The following is an 18,569-nucleotide window of genomic DNA, read 5'->3' as shown; positions in this document are numbered from 1 at the left end:
AGATGGCCAGAGTGATGGGCGACAGAGAGACATTCGACGATTGTTACGGTTGGGCATCTGAGCTGACGACTTAGTGTGAAAGTGAATCCCTGCATACTTTTGTAAGTAGCGTGGTAAATGTGTCTATTCAGCCTTCCTAGCTGCTCCTCTTCAAGACTAGACCAAGTATCTCATCTAGCTGCTCCTTTTCAAGACTAGACCAAGTATCTCATCTAGCTGCTCCTTTTCAAGACTAGACCAAGTATCTCATCTAGCTGCTCCTCTTCAAGACTAGACCAAGTATCTCATCTAGCTGCTCCTTTTCAAGACTAGACCAAGTATCTCATCTAGCTGCTCCTTTTCAAGACCAGACCAAGTATCTCAATAGGGTATATTTTTATATGACAGCACAACACAAACCTTGCTGCATTGTATGTTAATGAAATGGTTTCTATAATAGCTAATACTGACAGAGATACACACACACACACACATATATATATTAGATGTCGACTAATTAGGGCCGATTTCATGTTTTCATAATAATTGGTAATCTGTATTTGTAGACGATTACATTGTAATCCATTAGGAGACTGCATGGCAGACTGACCACCTGTTACACGAGAGCAGCGTCAAAAGGACCGTGTGGCTGCAAGGAGCCACGGTAGTTGCTAGCTAGCATTAAACTTATCTTTAAAAAAATATTAAGTTAAAATAAAAGTGTTCATTGTTCATTCAGTATTGTTGTAATTGTCATTATTACACACACACACACACACACACACACACACACACACACACACACACACACACACATAAAACATTCTCTGATTAATCGATATTGGCTTTTTTTGGTCCTCCAATAATCGGTATTGGTGTTGAGAAATCATAAAAATCGGTCCACCTCATCTATATATATGCACGCACATTCACAGGTTTTTCTTTATTTGTACTATTTTCTTCTACATTGTAGAATAATAGTGAAGACATCAACACTATGAAATAACACATAACACAAAAAAAGGGTGTTAAACAAACAAAATGTCAGCGTGAAAACTTGTTTTGAGTGTAGATTAATGAGGGGAGAAACTATTTCATCCATTTTAGAATAAGGCTGTAATGTAACAACATGGAAAAAAGTCAAGGGGTCTGAATACTTTCTGAATGCACTGTATACGCGTTAGAGCACTCCATCACCACAATACACTGTACTTCTGACTGTGGAGGCATCTGTGGTCAAGCCCTCGTTACAGCCTGCCAGCCCAGAGAACTACAACCTCAACACATAACCCATTACAGCCTGCCAGCCCAGAGAACTACAACCTCAACACATACCCCATTACAGCCTGCCAGCCCAGAGAACTACAACCTCAACACATACCCCATTACAGCCTGCCAGCCCAGAGAACTACAACCTCAACACATACCCCATTACAGCCTGCCAGCCCAGAGAACTACAACCTCAACACATACCCCATTACAGCCTGCCAGCCCAGAGAACTACAACCTCAACACATACCCCATTACAGCCTGCCAGCCCAGAGAACTACAACCTCAACACATACCCCATTACAGCCTGCCAGCCCAGAGAACTACAACCTCAACACATACCCCATTACAGCCTGCTAGCCCAGAGAACTACAACCTCAACACATACCACATTACAGCCTGCCAGCCCAGAGAACTACAACCTCAACACATACAGTGCCTTGCGAAAGTATTCGGCCCCCTTGAACTTTGCGACCTTTTGCCACATTTCAGGCTTCAAACATAAAGATATAAAACTGTATTTTTTGTGAAGAATCAACAACAAGTGGGACACAATCATGAAGTGGAACGACATTTATTGGATATTTCAAACTTATTTAACAAATCAAAAACTGAAAAATTGGGCGTGCAAAATTATTCAGCCCCCTTAAGCTAATACTTTGTATCGCCACCTTTTGCTGCGATTACAGCTGTAAGTCGCTTGGGGTGTCTCTATCAGTTTTGCACATCGAGAGACTGACATTTTTTCCCATTCCTCCTTGCAAAACAGCTCGAGCTCAGTGAGGTTGGATGGAGAGCATTTGTGAACAGCAGTTTTCAGTTCTTTCCACAGATTCTCCATTGGATTCAGGTCTGGACTTTGACTTGGCCATTCTAACACCTGGATATGTTTATTTTTGAACCATTCCATTGTAGATTTTGCTTTACGTTTTGGATCATTGTCTTGTTGGAAGACAAATCTCAGTCCCAGTCTCAGGTCTTTTGCAGACTCCATCAGGTTTTCTTCCAGAATGGTCCTGTATTTGTCTCCATTTTTCCCATCAATTTTAACCATCTTCCCTGTCCCTGCTGAAGAAAAGCAGGCCCAAACCATGATGCTGCCACCACCATGTTTGACAGTGGGGATGGTGTGTTCAGGGTGATGAGCTGTGTTGCTTTTACGCCAAACATAACGTTTTGCATTGTTGCCAAAAAGTTCAATTTTGGTTTCATCTGACCAGAGCACCTTCTTCCATATGTTTGGTGTGTCTCCCAGGTGTCTTGTGGCAAACTTTAAACAACACTTTTTATGGATATCTTTAAGAAATGGCTTTCTTCTTGCCACTCTTCCATAAAGGCCAGATTTGTGCAATATACGACTGATTGTTGTCCTATGGACAGAGTCTCCCACCTCAGCTGTAGATCTCTGCAGTTCATCCAGAGTGATCATGGGCCTCTTGGCTGCATCTCTGATCAGTCTTCTCCTTGTAGGAGCTGAAAGTTTAGAGGGACGGCCAGGTCTTGGTAGATTTGCAGTGGTCTGATACTCCTTCCATTTCAATATTATCGCTTGCACAGTGCTCCTTGGGATGTTTAAAGCTTGGGAAATCTTTTTGTATCCAAATCCGGCTTTAAACTTCTTCACAACAGTATCTCGGACCTGCCTGGTGTGTTCCTTGTTCTTCATGATGCTCTCTGCGCTTTTAACGGACCTCTGAGACTATCACAGTGCAGGTGCATTTATACGGAGACTTGATTACACACAGGTGGATTGTATTTATCATCATTAGTCATTTAGGTCAACATTGGATCATTCAGAGATCCTCACTGAACTTCTGGAGAGAGTTTGCTGCACTGAAAGTAAAGGGGCTGAATAATTTTGCACGCCCAATTTTTCAGTTTTTGATTTGTTAAAAAAGTTTGAAATATCCAATAAATGTTGTTCCACTTCATGATTGTGTCCCACTTGTTGATTCTTCACAAAAAAATACAGTTTTATATCTTTATGTTTGAAGCCTGAAATGTGGCAAAAGGTCGCAAAGTTCAAGGGGGCCGAATACTTTCGCAAGGCACTGTACCCCATTACAGCCTGCCAGCCCAGAGAACTACAACCTCAACACATACCACATTACAGCCTGCCAGCCCAGAGAACTACAACCTCAACACATACCCCATTACAGCCTGCCAGCCCAGAGAACTACAACCTCAACACATACCTCATTACAGCCTGCCAGCCCAGAGAACTACAACCTCAACACATACCCCATTACAGCCTGCCAGCCCAGAGAACTACAACCTCAACACATTACAGCCTGCCAGACCAAATAACTACAACCTCAACACATACCTCATTAAAGCCTGCCAGCCCAGAGAATTCAAGTCATTTACAACTGTGCCAGATAAAAGAAGAATTCTAACGACACACTTCCATTAAATGAAATGCACACTGACGTCTCGCTATACATCTTTATCAGCCTGAACATGACAGGCTGGCAGCCGGTGGGCCATAATGTTCTAAGACTGATCCGTGAGAAACGCGTAAAAAAAAAATATATATATTTTTTAAAGGCCAATTAATTCTATACAATGCTTTTGTATCAAACCAAAACATTGTGTGGAAGTGCAAACTAATTAGACTGGACTGGATTTGATTGAGGGCCCTGTGTTCAACCTGCCAAAGACCGATAGAAGTGTTCTCCTCAGCGAATTGCAAATCTGTTTCCCTCTTTGATATCCCTTTTGGGTGACACTGATGTTTTGATGATCTCCTGCCTGCTATGGAGGTAATCACACCAACCCTCATCCAAGTGCCAATGAATCCATTACTCTGTCACTGGGAACAGGAGGATCACATAGGCTACCTGGTTCCAATCACATAGACTACCTGGTTCCAATCACATAGACTACCTGGTTCCAATCACATAGGCTACCTGGTTCCAATCACATAGACTACCTGGTTCCAATCACATAGACTAGGGGTGCCACTGGGGGTTAGTGCAGGTGCTCTGCAGGGTTAGCCAGAGTGCAGCAGGGCTATGCTGGAGGCAGTGTTCAGGGCCTTATTACCCAGTAGACATGACAGGAGAGCAAGGTTCGGTGGCAAACACCAGCAGCATGCTGAGGCGGGTGGCAGTGGGGCTGAGGGAAGAGAGGAGGGGGTGTGAAGAGGGGCTGGATCAGCGGTATAAAGCCACACTTGAAAGAGCAGCTCAGTCAAACTCCCCCCTCCCGTCATTTCTCGCCTCTCATCTCTCCCTCTACTCCGACTTTGTCGGGAGTTGAAAAGTTCACGGGATCGGGAGCTGCCGTGAGGCAGGAATAGCTGAACCTTTGCCACTTCCCATCAGCACCCTCTCCTTCCAGTCAGTCAAGCTCTCTGGCTCATGGGGTGGGGGGCGATCTAGAGAAGGGGTGGGACATAAGAGTCACACACCTACAACGCCTGTTTCAATATCAGCCAACACATAAATCAACTAGCAGAGGCTCCCATTTCAATTTCTAAATGCCGTCAGAAATCAGGCTTACTTATTTCAGCACAAGGGTGTCAGTTTTTGTTACAAGACAAGACTGAAATAGCTATTGCCTCATGGCCAAATAGACAACTTTAGTCAGCGTCTCATCCTTCTCCCAAGACAACAACCGAAGCCCAGCCTGATGGGGACCGTAAAGAATTTCCTTGAAAGAGGAAGTTGAAGAAACCGGTGACCCCATTTGTTTCCACGAGCGATTAAATAAAGACAATTTCACGCTGCCAAATGCAGAGAAGATGCCCTTCATTAAAAAGTGCGTTGCCGGGTAGACATAGCCACAGCTTTAATCCAATTTAGTTTAGCATGATAAAGGGCATTACTGCCAGCCCGGGCTGCCCACCCACCCACGGTGACAATGACAACACTAGAGAGAGAAGAGCCCCTGGGGGACTTCATGGGGAGATAAACCCCAATGAGCCGCCATTCTGGGAAGCCAGACAGGACTATTACAAGTAATAGCGGAAATACTGAAATACTGCACTCAGCCAACAAACTAGGCACAGCAGCTTCACGGCATCTTCTCAACAGTATTTTTAGCCCTACGTAGAAATGAAAGGAGCTTGTCGCTGTGCTGATACGAACTGCCACCAAGCCAGTGAGGGTTGTATAATAGGGAAATTACTTTGGAATTACTAGAATGGATCATTAACTAAACTTTCCTGTGGTAAAAGGTAGAGGGAAAACCTGCTACTGTCAGTACTACTCTCCTCACTTGACATCAAGGCGAGCTTACACATGAGAGCATAATGTAAGATATATTTATGGGAAATTCTATTTCTGGGGACACTCAGCTTGACTATAAGCGTGGCTCTTTGCAGCTGATGACTTCAGAGGGGAAGTGAGGGATGAGCTGGGTGTACATGCATGTTTATTCATCTCCCCCCCACCCCGGCTGACAGTGACTCACGCTGCGTCACCCACACAGTCAGCACAGTCACTCGCCGCCATCGCTGCTTCAGCCTCTGGTGTCGTACTCCGTGAGAGAGGTTGAAATCGTCCCTCGCTCAGAAACGGCAACGAAGCGGAAGAGTTGGAGGGTTGAGGATTCATCTCAAAACAAAGGAGAAAAGAGTTGATCTGAGGCTATTCTCTCTGTAGCCATTGGATTGAAGAGATTCAAGTGACGCCAGGCCTCTGGGAGAGAGTGTAACCAAACATTGCCGGGGGGGCCCTGTGTGGTGACGTGATGGACCCGTGATGTCCCCTGAAAAGGGGGCTGCTTGGCCTGCAGAGCCTTGGCCCTGTTTCCGCGGGTCAGATACCCACTCCAACTCGCTTCCTGACAGGGGTTCCGGAGGTACAGCTGTCCGGCCGGTCTGTTCGCCGCGGGCACCCGGGCTCCCGATGGCCTTCTCCGGCATCATGTGAGGAAGTGAAATATGGAGAGAACTCTCACAGGGTGCTGTCTGTTTTTAAAAGTGACACACCCTGTTCCAGTCCTTTATCCAGGAGAACAGAACAAACTGAAATGTGGCCTTATCGTGATAGCCTACTTGTGTTCATGTTTAAAGCTACCCCACTAACAGACCTGGCCATACTCATATTTATTATATTATCTGGAAATTGACAGTTGATAGATCGGATGATTCTCATGATCGGAAAACACAAAAGTGTTTTAATATGCCTAGATAGATGTTGGCAAAATAGACAGAAAAGCTGCTCGCAAAAATATATTTTAACAGAAAATACTCTTATCGTACCGGTTAACGGACATATCCGTTAGGCTACCGGTTAACGGACATATCCGTTAGGCTACCGGTTAACGGACATATCCGTTAGGCTACCGGTTAACGGACATATCCGTTAGGCTACCGGTTAACGGACATATCCGTTAGGCTACCGGTTAACGGACATATCCGTTAGGCTACCGGTTAACGGACATATCCGTTAGGCTACCAGTTAACGGACATATCCGTTAGGGTACTGGTTTTGTCCGACTACTCGGCACACCCCGCGGGCACCAAACTGACTATCCCTCATGGCAGTATTACTCACGGCAGGCACCAAACTGACTATCCCTCATGGCAGTATTACTCACCGCGGGCACCAAACTGACTATCCCTCATGGCAGTATTACTCACGGCAGGCACCAAACTGACTATCCCTCATGGCAGTATTACTCACCGCGGGCACCAAACTGACTATCCCTCATGGCAGTATTACTCACCGCGGACACCAAACTGACTATCCCTCATGGCAGTATTACTCATGGCAGGCACCAAACTGACTATCCCTCATGGCAGTATTACTCACGGCAGGCACCAAACTGACTATCCCTCATGGCAGTATTACTCACCGCGGACACCAAACTGACTATCCCTCATGGCAGTATTACTCACGGCAGGCACCAAACTGACTATCCCTCATGGCAGTATTACTCACGGCAGGCACCAAACTGACTATCCCTCATGGCAGTATTACTCACGGCAGGCACCAAACTGACTATCCCTCATGGCAGAATATTACTCACGGCAGGCACCAAACTGACTATCCCTCATGGCAGTATTACTCACGGCAGGCACCAAACTGACTATCCCTCATGGTAGTATTACTCACTGCGGACACCAAACTGACTATCCCTCATGACAGTATTACTCACGGCAGGCACCAAACTGACTATCCCTCATGGCAGTATTACTCACCGCGGACACCAAACTGACTATCCCTCATGGCAGTATTACTCACCGCGGACACCAAACTGACTATCCCTCATGGCAGTATTACTCACCGCGGACACCAAACTGACTATCCCTCATGGCAGTATTACTCACCGCGGACACCAAACTGACTATCCCTCATAGCAGTATTACTCACCGCGGGCACCAAACTGACTATCCCTCATAGCAGTATTACTCACCGCGGGCACCAAACTGACTATCCCTCATGGCAGTATTACTCACCGCAGGCACCAAACTGACTATCCCTCATGGCAGTATTACTCACCGCAGGCACCAAACTGACTATCCCTCATGGCAGTATTACTCACCGCAGGCACCAAACTGACTATCCCTCATGGCAGTATTACTCACCGCGGGCACCAAACTGACTATCCCTCATGGCAGAATTACTCACCGCGGACACCAAACTGACTATCCCTCATGGCAGTATTACTCACCGCGGGCACCAAACTGACTATCCCTCATGACAGTATTACTCACGGCAGGCACCAAACTGACTATCCCTCATGGCAGTATTACTCACGGCAGGCACCAAACTGACTATCCCTCATGGCAGTATTACTCACCGCGGGCACCAAACTGACTATCCCTCATGGCAGAATTACTCACCGCGGGCACCAAACTGACTATCCCTCATGGCAGAATTACTCACCGCGGGCACCAAACTGACTATCCCTCATGGCAGTATTACTCACGGCAGGCACCAAACTGACTATCCCTCATGGCAGTATTACTCACCGCGGGCACCAGGAGCTTCTTGACCTCCTCTAAGGCTCTTTTCATCTTGATCTCAGCGCGCTTCTGTGTGTCCTCCACCGTGATCAGGACGTGCAGGTCCTCGTTCAGATGTTCCCAGTTGGGCTTGCCTCTGTTCTGCTCCTCCTGTGAAAGAAGAGAAGCGAGAGAAGAGAGAGAGATTAGAGTTTATGGGGGTGCAACGGTGACAGGCCAAGACCCTTTAGAAATGTAGCTTCAACTTTGAAAGGACATACTGCCTTTATTAGAGCCCCACATCAAAAGGTTGACAGCTATCTCTATAGCAACTAAACATCTGAGGAGAATATGTATGTATATCAGAGGCCTGCAGGCTTTTCAATCTGACTAACCTTTTCAGAGGAGACCTACAGTGCTGTCGACACATTGACACGGTGGGTGGGTGTGTGACAGGACAATTGTGCCCAGGTAACAATGGGCCCCTGAGAGAGCCATTTACCTCACTCTGAAAAGGGGGAGGCGAAGCACTTCGAGGTGTTAAATTGTGAGTGGTGCTCCTCGAAAAGGAAGGACAGGCTTTATTCACAAACTGACGAGCAAGTCGCGTGGAAGCTTAAGAGGGCCATTTCAATCTGAACACAATGGGGCCCAGCGTTAGACTGACGAGACAGCGAGTGGGGAAATGGATGGAAGAGGTACATTCCTATGAAAGTCTTCACACCCAGGTTTTTGAAAAACTCCTCATACCGAACTTAAATAAAATAAATAAACTCACTCAATTCTGACTTGCTCTCTCGATTTACCTGGCCTCTTTTGAGACGTTTGCTGACAGCGCGGCACAAAGAGCTGTAAAAAGCTTTGGGTCACAGCAGCATAGCAGCTGTGTGGGTGTGAGGTCTCAACTCACCATTTCCTCTAAGCCTTTGTGACTATGAGCGTTTACTGATACACCGCGCCAAGCCAGAGTGGAGTGGCATGCCGCCGGTAACCCTCCTCCTCTGCCGAGAGCCGGCTGTTGCCATGATACTGGTCTTTGCCACACTCCGCCCGTCTCACACCAACACAGAGAGGGAAAATTAAGTTCAATATTCCCCTCTCGTGTTTACCTTTTCCACAGCGGGAGCAGGACATACTTTTAACTGGCAGAAGCCAAAATTATTTGGCCTATTGTTGAGGCATGGTAAATGGTGAGTCAACAGTTTGTGGAGGGATGAACAGGGGCTAACGGTCAATTTTAGGTGTATGTGTGTGACTACGGCGGAGAGACCAGAGAGACGAGAGAGAGACAGAAACAAGAGAAACGAGAGAGAGGAGATGGGGAGTGAGACAGAAACAAGAGAAACGAGAGAGAGGAGATGGGGAGTGAACGAACACTAAACAGAGAGACATCTCCAGCACCGTGGGGGATGAGGCTTGACAGTCCTGCCTCAAGAAGGGGTAAGGCTAGGAGTGGGGCGGAGCACCACTTACCCACCGTGGCTGGCAGTGAACAAGGTCACCGCGTCCTATGAGCGAGAAAGTGACAACATGACAAACGGGTGGAGGAGTGGTGGGACGCAGGGGTCTGGTGCAACCGCAGGGCATTCTGGGAAGGAGGGGGCTGCGAAGGCCTTTGAAGAGAGACCAAATTGTGTTTACTGACATCTGAAACCAGCTGAGAGACATGCTGCCAAGAAAGGGAGTTTGCCAAAATATGAACGTTATGAGAACATCTATAAAGGCAATGACTTGCTTGTGTGGCGCACTGAACCTCCCGTCTAAGCTTGAGCTCAATACATCCTAGACCAAGGTTATGCTCTTAACACGGAAGACACCACACGTCCAGTTTAATTCTGGTTTGTTTTATTGGAAGACTAAAGTTGCATAGCCCTCGACAGGAGTAGCTGCTGTGATCAGCTGATGCTAGGATGAACCTGGGCGAATCAAAAGAATACTATTTATAGCAACACGAGGTCGGAATGCACATTTCACAACTAAGCGACTGCTGTAGCCAGCTGTCCCTCTAGCTCGCCCGGTCCCCAAGGGTTCCTGAATAGCGCCTCTTAGCCACGGGTGATGCACTTCAGTCAAATGCCACCAGGCTAAAAGGGACGTGGGGGCAACAGGGGGGCAACAGGGGGTAGGACAGGCAAAGTAGAGTAAGGCTAGCTATGCCTGGAACACAGGAGCTATAATAAGTTTACGGAGGTGTCAGAATGAACTAAAGGGGGAACAAAAATTCTAAGGGATATTGCATTATATACCAACAGTCCCACATGCTCTTGCCATGTCCAAGGGTCTCTGGATTCCACCTCCATCTATTCTAAGAAGAGCACGAGAGGAACTATCTGTAGACTTTTATGCTAGTTTAAAAGATTTTATTCAAGCTTCATAAAGCATGAGAAAGCATTGGTTAAATCAAGACATATCACCTCTAAAACGCTGAAAGACAATCCAAGCACTTTACACTCATCTTCACTAGAGGCTGCTCTCCTACTACTGCAACGCCCCTCCAGGTCTCTGATCCCTACGGTTTCTTTTTCGGTCTCCCATTTCCTCCAACCCTAGCTACTTAGCACCCTACCCAGATGGCAATGCACAGTCGCAATCTTCGCTCACTCTCTCTCTCCCACTACTCTCTTCTCTTCTAGCCAATCATCATTACCTTCTGATAAATCCTTCTCCCTCCGGTCTACTGATTTCTGCCTCTTTGACCCCATTCTCCTCCCTTTCTGCATCCCCTTTCCTCCAGGACGGTTTGGCCCTCCCCTCTTGCTCTGTGGCTGAGTGCCTCAGTGCAAGCTTAGAGAACAGGACTGCGGGCAGCTGAGCGAAAATGTAGGAAAACTAAACTTCCGGAGGACCTATCATCCTTTCACTTCCTCCGCTCTACCTTCTCTTTCTTTGTATCGGCTGCTAAAGCCACTTTATCACTCTAAATGACAACCCTCTGCCTCTCACCCTAGGAAACACTCTTCCACATTCTCTTCCTTCCTTAATCCTCCACCACCTCCTCCATCTACGAGGACTATTTTGTCAACCACTGAAAAGGTTGATGACATCCACTCAGCCAGTGGAGTCAACTGATCCCACTCACACGGAACTACCCTTGACCTCTTTCTCCCCTCTCTCCAGAAGAAATCCTGCGACTCCTGAGGTCCGGCCACCCAACAAACCTGCCCGCTCAACCCACTTCCCTCTTTTCCAGACCCTCTCTGTAGACCTTCTCCCATTCTTCCCTCGTCAACTCATCCCTGACCACTGGCTGTCTCACCTCTGATCTCAAAATGGCCCGAGTTGCTCCCCTTCTCAAAAAGCCAATACTCCGTGAACCATCAGATCCTCCTCTCCACCCTTTCAGGGCTGGGCATCTCAGGCTCTGCACACTATTGGATTGCATCCCATCTGGCAGGCTGTTCCTATCAGGTGACATGGAGAGGGTCTGTGACTACACCACATACTGGTGGCCCCCAGCTTCCCCCTGAAGCGAAGACCCCCAGAGTCCCTTGGCCGTCTTCCGAAAACATATGAAACCCTTTTCAAAGAGCATCTTAAATCATCCCAAATCAACCTCATCCTCACCCTTTGGTGAACTAAACACTGAAGTGTTTCCCCCCCTTACTAGTCCCCGACTTTGCTGATATCTACTTTGAGGACAAATGAATTGAACTATGACATGTTGTTGTCGTCGCACCTAGCTATCTTGAGACGGATGTACTAAGTGGCTCTGAACAACAGTGTCTGCTAAATGACTCAAATGTAAAAGCTTGTGTCAAATGTGCAATCAGACATCAACCTATCAATTGCCAAATACAGTTAATGTCTCGAGCATTAAATCTAGAGAGCTGAACCAGAGTCAGAGCTGGTGCCAGATGTTGAAGTTCTGGGTCTTTGCCACTGACGGTTCCCCTTGGATGGAACACTTCCCTTGCAGATTCAGCAGAGACTTGCCTCCACACAGAAAGGCCATTGCAGTGAAGACCTGGTTAGAAGAAACTACAAACTAAGCCCTGAAATCCATTTTTTAAAATGTATTATTTACACAGAAAGAGCTGCCGTTTTTACAGCCACCTTGAAGCAGTTCTTTAGGAGTTGTGCTGTGATCGTAGTCGTGTGAACACAAGGTCTCCAGCGTGTATTTCCTGAGGAGTCCCTCCCTGATTTAGGCCTCATTTGATCAGAGGACAAAGCATCATCCCAGGGACAGGTTATTATCCTGTGTTTGTCCCCCCTGTCTGTTCCTATTCCATCTGCACTGCCACATCAACGATGGTGACGTGGAGGGAACAGAGGTGACTTAAGATGACTTGACTGTTCACACAATAAGAGGTGCCTTGTTATTGAGAACGGACGTTAAGCTTAGCCTGTACCTTTTTAAAAAAGGCAACGCAATCAAGTGAGCAATTACCTAAATCGGTCTTCTTTCGAACACCACCCGAGGTCAACATGTTCAGCCTCAGAATGTTTTTGTCTAGTTGGGTCACACTTCAAATTGACTTGACTGTATTTTAGTGATCTTTTACTTAGTAGTTGTTTGAACACCTTTAAATAGATGCTGCCCTATGTGTATAGCCAGAGTCTATGTATTCCATAAGACACCTCTCGTTCAAGGTTACACACAGACCTGTGACACAGGCATCCACCAGAACCAGAGGTCCATGAATAAGCCACAGAGACCACCAACAGCCCAGCGGCGTCACCTGCAGCCACGACTCTACCTCCATTTGTCTCACGTCAAATCCCCCCCGTCTGTCTACGTTCTCCATACTGTGGAGTCCATTTATCACATGCCTACCCATCTTCCTCTACCCCCCCTCTTCCTCTACTACACCCCCCCTTACTCCACTGCTCCAGCCACCGGCGGGCTGGGCAAGCCCCTGGAGGGAGCTGCAAACTGAATTATTGAGAGCTGAAAAACAGTAGCTCCTGAATAAAAGACTGCATTACACCCCCCCCCCTCTCTACTCCTCTCTTCCAGGGAAGTCAGGGAGAACACAAGGAGGTTCAGGGAGGGAAACTACAGACAGACTGACTGACCGAGGTGAGGAAGAGAGACAGAGGTTCCTGGTTATGTGGTAGGAACTCTCTCCTGAGTGTTACTGTTGGCTTCAGTGCTGGGGGGGGGTGACAATGAGAGGTGGATGTTTCATTTATTCATATTTGTCCATTTTACACTTATTTTACCAGGTAAGTTGATTGAGAACCCATTCTTATCTGCAGTAATGCCCCCACCGCCTCCCATACCTACCCCATTCTCAGTCCTGGTTGAGCCCGTACATTTTGCCTCTGAAACTTACGAGGTGGCACAATCTATATTTTTTATCTTTTGTTATTCCCCTTTTTATATGACATGCTCTTAAAAGCATCGTATTTTTCAGACTCGTATTTATTAGAAGCAGTTAAAACTGCTGGTCCGTTTATAGGCCTATAATTGCAGCGAGCGTTGGACAGGTCTCAGGGCCATGGAGAGACAAATGAAGGAAAATAAGATACCCTGGGTCATCAAGCCTTAAGATTATAAAAGTAATCAGAGATAAAATAAATGAGCCGAGAGGAGTAGTCTTCGGGGCGAGCCATGCTTCTAAATGAGGTGTATGAAACCTAACGCCCACTTAATCTAATTCTAAAAGATGGAACAAGCAAAAAAGAAAACTAAGCAGTGCTGTGATAATGAACAAACTCCAAAGGAGATGAAGAGAAATACAAAAAATGAAGCCAAGAATGACGGTGGTGGTATAGAAAGAGAACCCACCCCTGTATCTAGAAAGCAGATCGAGGCTCCGGTGGGAATCTTTGGACATTCTGCCGATGCTTTCTGCTGCATCCTCTGTCCAGGCGGGTCCCTCATGGAGGGGATAACGTACATTTCTCCCACCTTACTTGTGCAAATACACCGGAATGGATATCTGCTGCCTGAGAAATTAACTACACTGAGGGGGGAGAGGAACCGAACCGCAGGTAGCATAGCGGTTAAGAACGTTGGGCCAGTAACCAAAAGGTCGCTGGTTTGAATCCCTAATATGACTAGGTGGAAGAATCGGTTTATCTGCCCTGGAGCAAGGCACCTAACCCTAATTGCTCCTGTAAGTCTTTCTGTAAAGAGCTTCTGCTAAATGACTAAAAAGTAAAAGTAAATGAGCATGTCTGGCTTTAAAATAATGTGTTGTCGCATTGTCAAAGCACCTGCATATGTTTTGAAAGGCGTTGTGGAAATGGCTGGCATTCGCTTCAAAAATGTCATCTCTGAAATATCTATAAAGAGGAAAAGTGACAGATTCCATGGTGGATAGATCAGAACTACACAATACAAGTAACCACTATATGCTACCAATGATCAGTCCAATGTTATGTTTGACCCTTTGTCTAGTTGGGTGGCCGACATACATCCTGGGATTCTGAGAAGATGCAGGCGGCCATCTTTGACTGCCACCACTGTGACATCGGTGGCCTTTCAGAAATCAACACATCACTGCGGCCCAGAAAAGAGCCCTTGGCACAGGCCTACCACTGTCACTTCAGAGGTCACTTCCCACTTAGCTTTCCAGAACAGAGTCTTGGCTTTCTTACGTTTTATGTAGGTTATGTTTGTATATTACACTGATAGCTGGTGGGGCTATAGTAAAATGTTTACTTCTCCACGCGGAGTAAGAAATCTAAATAGGCTTTTTAATACGAGGCAATTAGAAGTGGGTCTTAAAATCAGAGGCTTTTTAATACGAGGCAATTAGAAGTGGGTCTTAAAATCAGAGGCTTTTTAATACGAGGCTATTAGTAGTGGGTCTTAAAATCAGAGGCTTTTTAATACGAGGCTATTAGTAGTGGGTCTTAAAATCAGAGGCTTTTTAATACGAGGCAATTAGAAGTGGGTCTTAAAATCAGAGGCTTTTTTACGAGGCAATTTTTTAATACGAGGCAATTAGAAGTGGGTCTTAAAATCAGAGGCTTTTTAATACGAGGCAATTAGAAGTGGGTCTTAAAATCAGAGGCTTTTTAATACGAGGCAATTAGAAGTGGGTCTTAAAATCAGAGGCTTTTTAATACGAGGCAATTAGAAGTGGGTCTTAAAATCAGAGGCTTTTTAATACGAGGCAATTAGAAGTGGGTCTTAAAATCAGAGGCTTTTTAATACGAGGCAATTAGAAGTGGGTCTTAAAATCAGAGGCTTTTTAATACGAGGCAATTAGAAGTGGGTCTTAAAATCAGAGGCTTTTTAATACGAGGCAATTAGAAGTGGGTCTTAAAATCAGAGGCTTTTTTGTTGTTGTGAAAAATGGAGTGAAAACGCAGCAGGGGGGTAGAGAGAGAGAGAGAAAATAAACCAATGAGCTCACCTTCTTTCTGTCCCTCATGGAGCTCTTGCCTCGCACCATGATTTTACATCCAGTCTCCGCTTCCAGCTGCTTGGCGGTGAGTCCACGAGGCCCCAGGATTCTGCCCACGAAGTTATACTACAGAGAAGACAGGGAGATGGGGAATCAAATATTATCATTCAGGATTTAAAAAAAAAGAGTATTTCACATTCAGACTGCAGTGTAGATAATCAGGCCACAATGAAAATGAAACATACAACACTATGAATTATTGTCCTGTGATAGCCTACTTATCTTAATCACATGATCAGGGCCTGAAAGGAACACCCGCGGATAGATTTAGTCATTGGCTCAGTTGGTAGAGCATGGTGCTTGCAACGCCTGGGTTGTGGGTTCGATTCCCACGGGGGACTGGTTTGAAAATGTATGCTCTCACTACTACAAGTCTGCTAAATAATTCAAATGTACATTTTTTACAAGCCTGTTGGCGGTTGGTCACACTGAGCATTTGGGAACAGTTTTTTTTCTTCAGTTCCTTAGCCTTACGTAAAGAACGCAACAGTCATTGGTATTTCTTGCAACCTTGCACCTTCTGAAGTTACGGCATGGGAATGATTTGTCGACCACTTCGTGTAGCCAGTTGGCGATGCCAAAACAGTCACTTCTAAAGGCGTTCCCATAAAACATTCCCAATTAAAATATAAACTGCAAAGTCGACTTACTTGGCAGAATGATATCATGGTGGTTTGTATTAACCCTGGCAGAATGATATCATGGTGGTTTGTATTAACCCTGGCAGGCAGAATGATATCATGGTGGTTTGTATTAACCCTGGCAGGCAGAATGATATCATGGTGGTTTGTATTAACCCTGGCAGGCAGAATGATATCATGGTGGTTTGTATTAACCCTGGCAGGCAGAATGATATCATGGTGGTTTGTATTAACCCTGGCAGGCAGAATGATATCATGGTGGTTTGTATTAACCCTGGCAGAATGATATCATGGTGGTTTGTATTAACCCTGGCAGAATGATATCATGGTGGTTTGTATTAGACCTGGCAGGCAGAATGATATCATGGTGGTTTGTATTAGACCTGGCAGGCAGAATGATATCATGGTGGTTTGTATTAGACCTGGCAGGCAGAATGATATCATGGTGGTTTGTATTAACCCTGGATATCAGGCAGAATGATATCATGGTGGTTTGTATTAACCCTGGCAGGCAGAATGATATCATGGTGGTTTGTATTAACCCTGGCAGGCAGAATGATATCATGGTGGTTTGTATTCACCCTGGCAGAATGATATCATGGTGGTTTGTATTGACCCTGGCAGGCAGAATGATATCATGGTGGTTTGTATTCACCCTGGCAGAATGATATCATGGTGGTTTGTATTAGACCTGGCAGGCAGAATGATATCATGGTGGTTTGTATTAACCCTGGCAGGCAGAATGATATCATGGTGGTTTGTATTAACCCTGGCAGGCAGAATGATATCACGGAGGTTTGTATTAACCCTTGCAGAATGATATCATGGTGGTTTGCATTAACCCTGGCAGGCAGAATGATATCATGGTGGTTTGTATTAACCCTGGCAGGCAGAATGATATCATGGTGGTTTGTATTAACCCTGGCAGGCAGAATGATATCATGGTGGTTTGTATTAACCCTGGCAGGCAGAATGATATCATGGTGGTTTGTATTAACCCTGGCAGAATGATATCATGGTGGTTTGTATTAACCCTGGCAGGCAGAATGATATCATGGTGGTTTGTATTAACCCTGGCAGGCAGAATGATATCATGGTAGTTTGTATTAACCCTGGTGATTACTATGGTGCTGCAGCACAGAAACACCACTAGCCAGACACCAGTCTCTTGAGGTGCGCAATTGAAATGAATGGGCAACTACACCCTCCAATATATTTTTACCCCAGAATTCAAAACTGGTCTCCTGGTGTGGTTTATTTCATTATGTTGATCCCTCAGCTTTCATTCCATGGGACACGTGATATTGGCTCATTGCTGCCATGACAGCAGATTCCAGACGACAGGTAAACATGTGAGATTAAGATTATTTTTGCTGGCCTAATAAAAAAAAACAGAAGGATTTCAAGTTCACATGTACGAGTCCCTGGTGTTCCCAGCAGTGCAACCTGCTGCCGAGCCAAAATTACGGCACCGGACTGAGACCAGGATCACCAGAATGCAAGCTGAAAAAAAATGTTCTTTTTTCCTCGAGGGGAAAATATAAATGGAACTACGTTGGGGGGGTCAAAATAATCCAACATTATTCAGCAAACTAAAAACATAAGAATGGTGAAAGAGGGAAGGGGAGGGTGGTTGAATGGTGAACAGGGTTTGTTTACCGTACACAGAGTGCTAAGCTATGCGAGGTGACGTGTAAGAGTTCCAGACCCTTCCGTTTCCCTGTGGTTGACGTTACTGTTACTATGGAGCTCGGGTAGACAAGAGGGCAGGCTAGGCCAACGTCTGTTTGGTGAACTCTGGTCACTACAGTGGTGAGGGGGTAGTGTGATGGCAAGGCATCGGGGGGGGGCACGTGTCCTCCTGTCCTGTCTTTGGTCACACAGTAGCGTATCTAGCAAGGATTTTAGGCAGAGGAGGAGCAAACTGTCAGTCTCCATCACGGTGGAAGCAGCAGATGAGAGAAGAGGACCCAGCTCCCAGGCACAGTCTCTACCCATAGGGTTTCCTCCATCAGCCAGCAGTCTGACATCACAAGCAAGAGCTCAGAGACACTTGAAGGCGACAGGGGCCAGGTGTCTGGGTGAAGCATAACCTCTACAGCTAGCTAGCAACCTTACTCACCGTCATAAGATTTTTAAAAAATAGCTCAACTGGCCAGAGTCTTTCTGAGGCAAGATACTTCTTCACACCATCTGTCAACAAGGATAAATGGCTATTTAAGGTCAGATATACTCAGTGTTAATCCAACCCCAGCCAGTGGCACAATTAATGCTTTTCTGGAATACTATAATTTGCCAGCCAATTACCCGGCTATATGTTGATGTCAAGATACAGCCAGAGAAGACCTACACTAGCATCTGTAAACCGCATCTGAGGAGAGTCTTGGTTATGAAAGGACTTCCTATACTGATATGGAC

General features: G+C 46.0%; 1 protein-coding gene across 6 annotated transcripts in view; it reads right to left on the bottom strand.

Annotated features, from left to right (window-relative positions):
- LOC112262066 (protein quaking-A) overlaps positions 1-18,569 on the bottom strand; it is a 147,300-nt gene that overhangs the window by 48,843 nt on the left and 79,888 nt on the right. For all 6 annotated transcript variants that reach the window (XM_042330170.1, XM_042330173.1, XM_042330169.1 and 3 more), the window contains exons 3-4: positions 15,460-15,576; positions 8,174-8,317 (exon numbers count right to left, since the gene is read on the bottom strand). In XM_042330170.1, coding sequence (XP_042186104.1) covers positions 8,174-8,317; positions 15,460-15,576 — 261 coding nt within the window. The remainder of the gene's footprint in view (positions 1-8,173; positions 8,318-15,459; positions 15,577-18,569) is intronic.

This window comes from Oncorhynchus tshawytscha, linkage group LG11 (genome assembly GCF_018296145.1).
Source record: "Oncorhynchus tshawytscha isolate Ot180627B linkage group LG11, Otsh_v2.0, whole genome shotgun sequence".
NCBI lineage: Eukaryota > Metazoa > Chordata > Actinopteri > Salmoniformes > Salmonidae > Oncorhynchus > Oncorhynchus tshawytscha.
The sequence above is the reverse complement of the archived record's forward strand: the minus strand, read 5'-3'. Positions and strand labels throughout refer to the sequence as shown.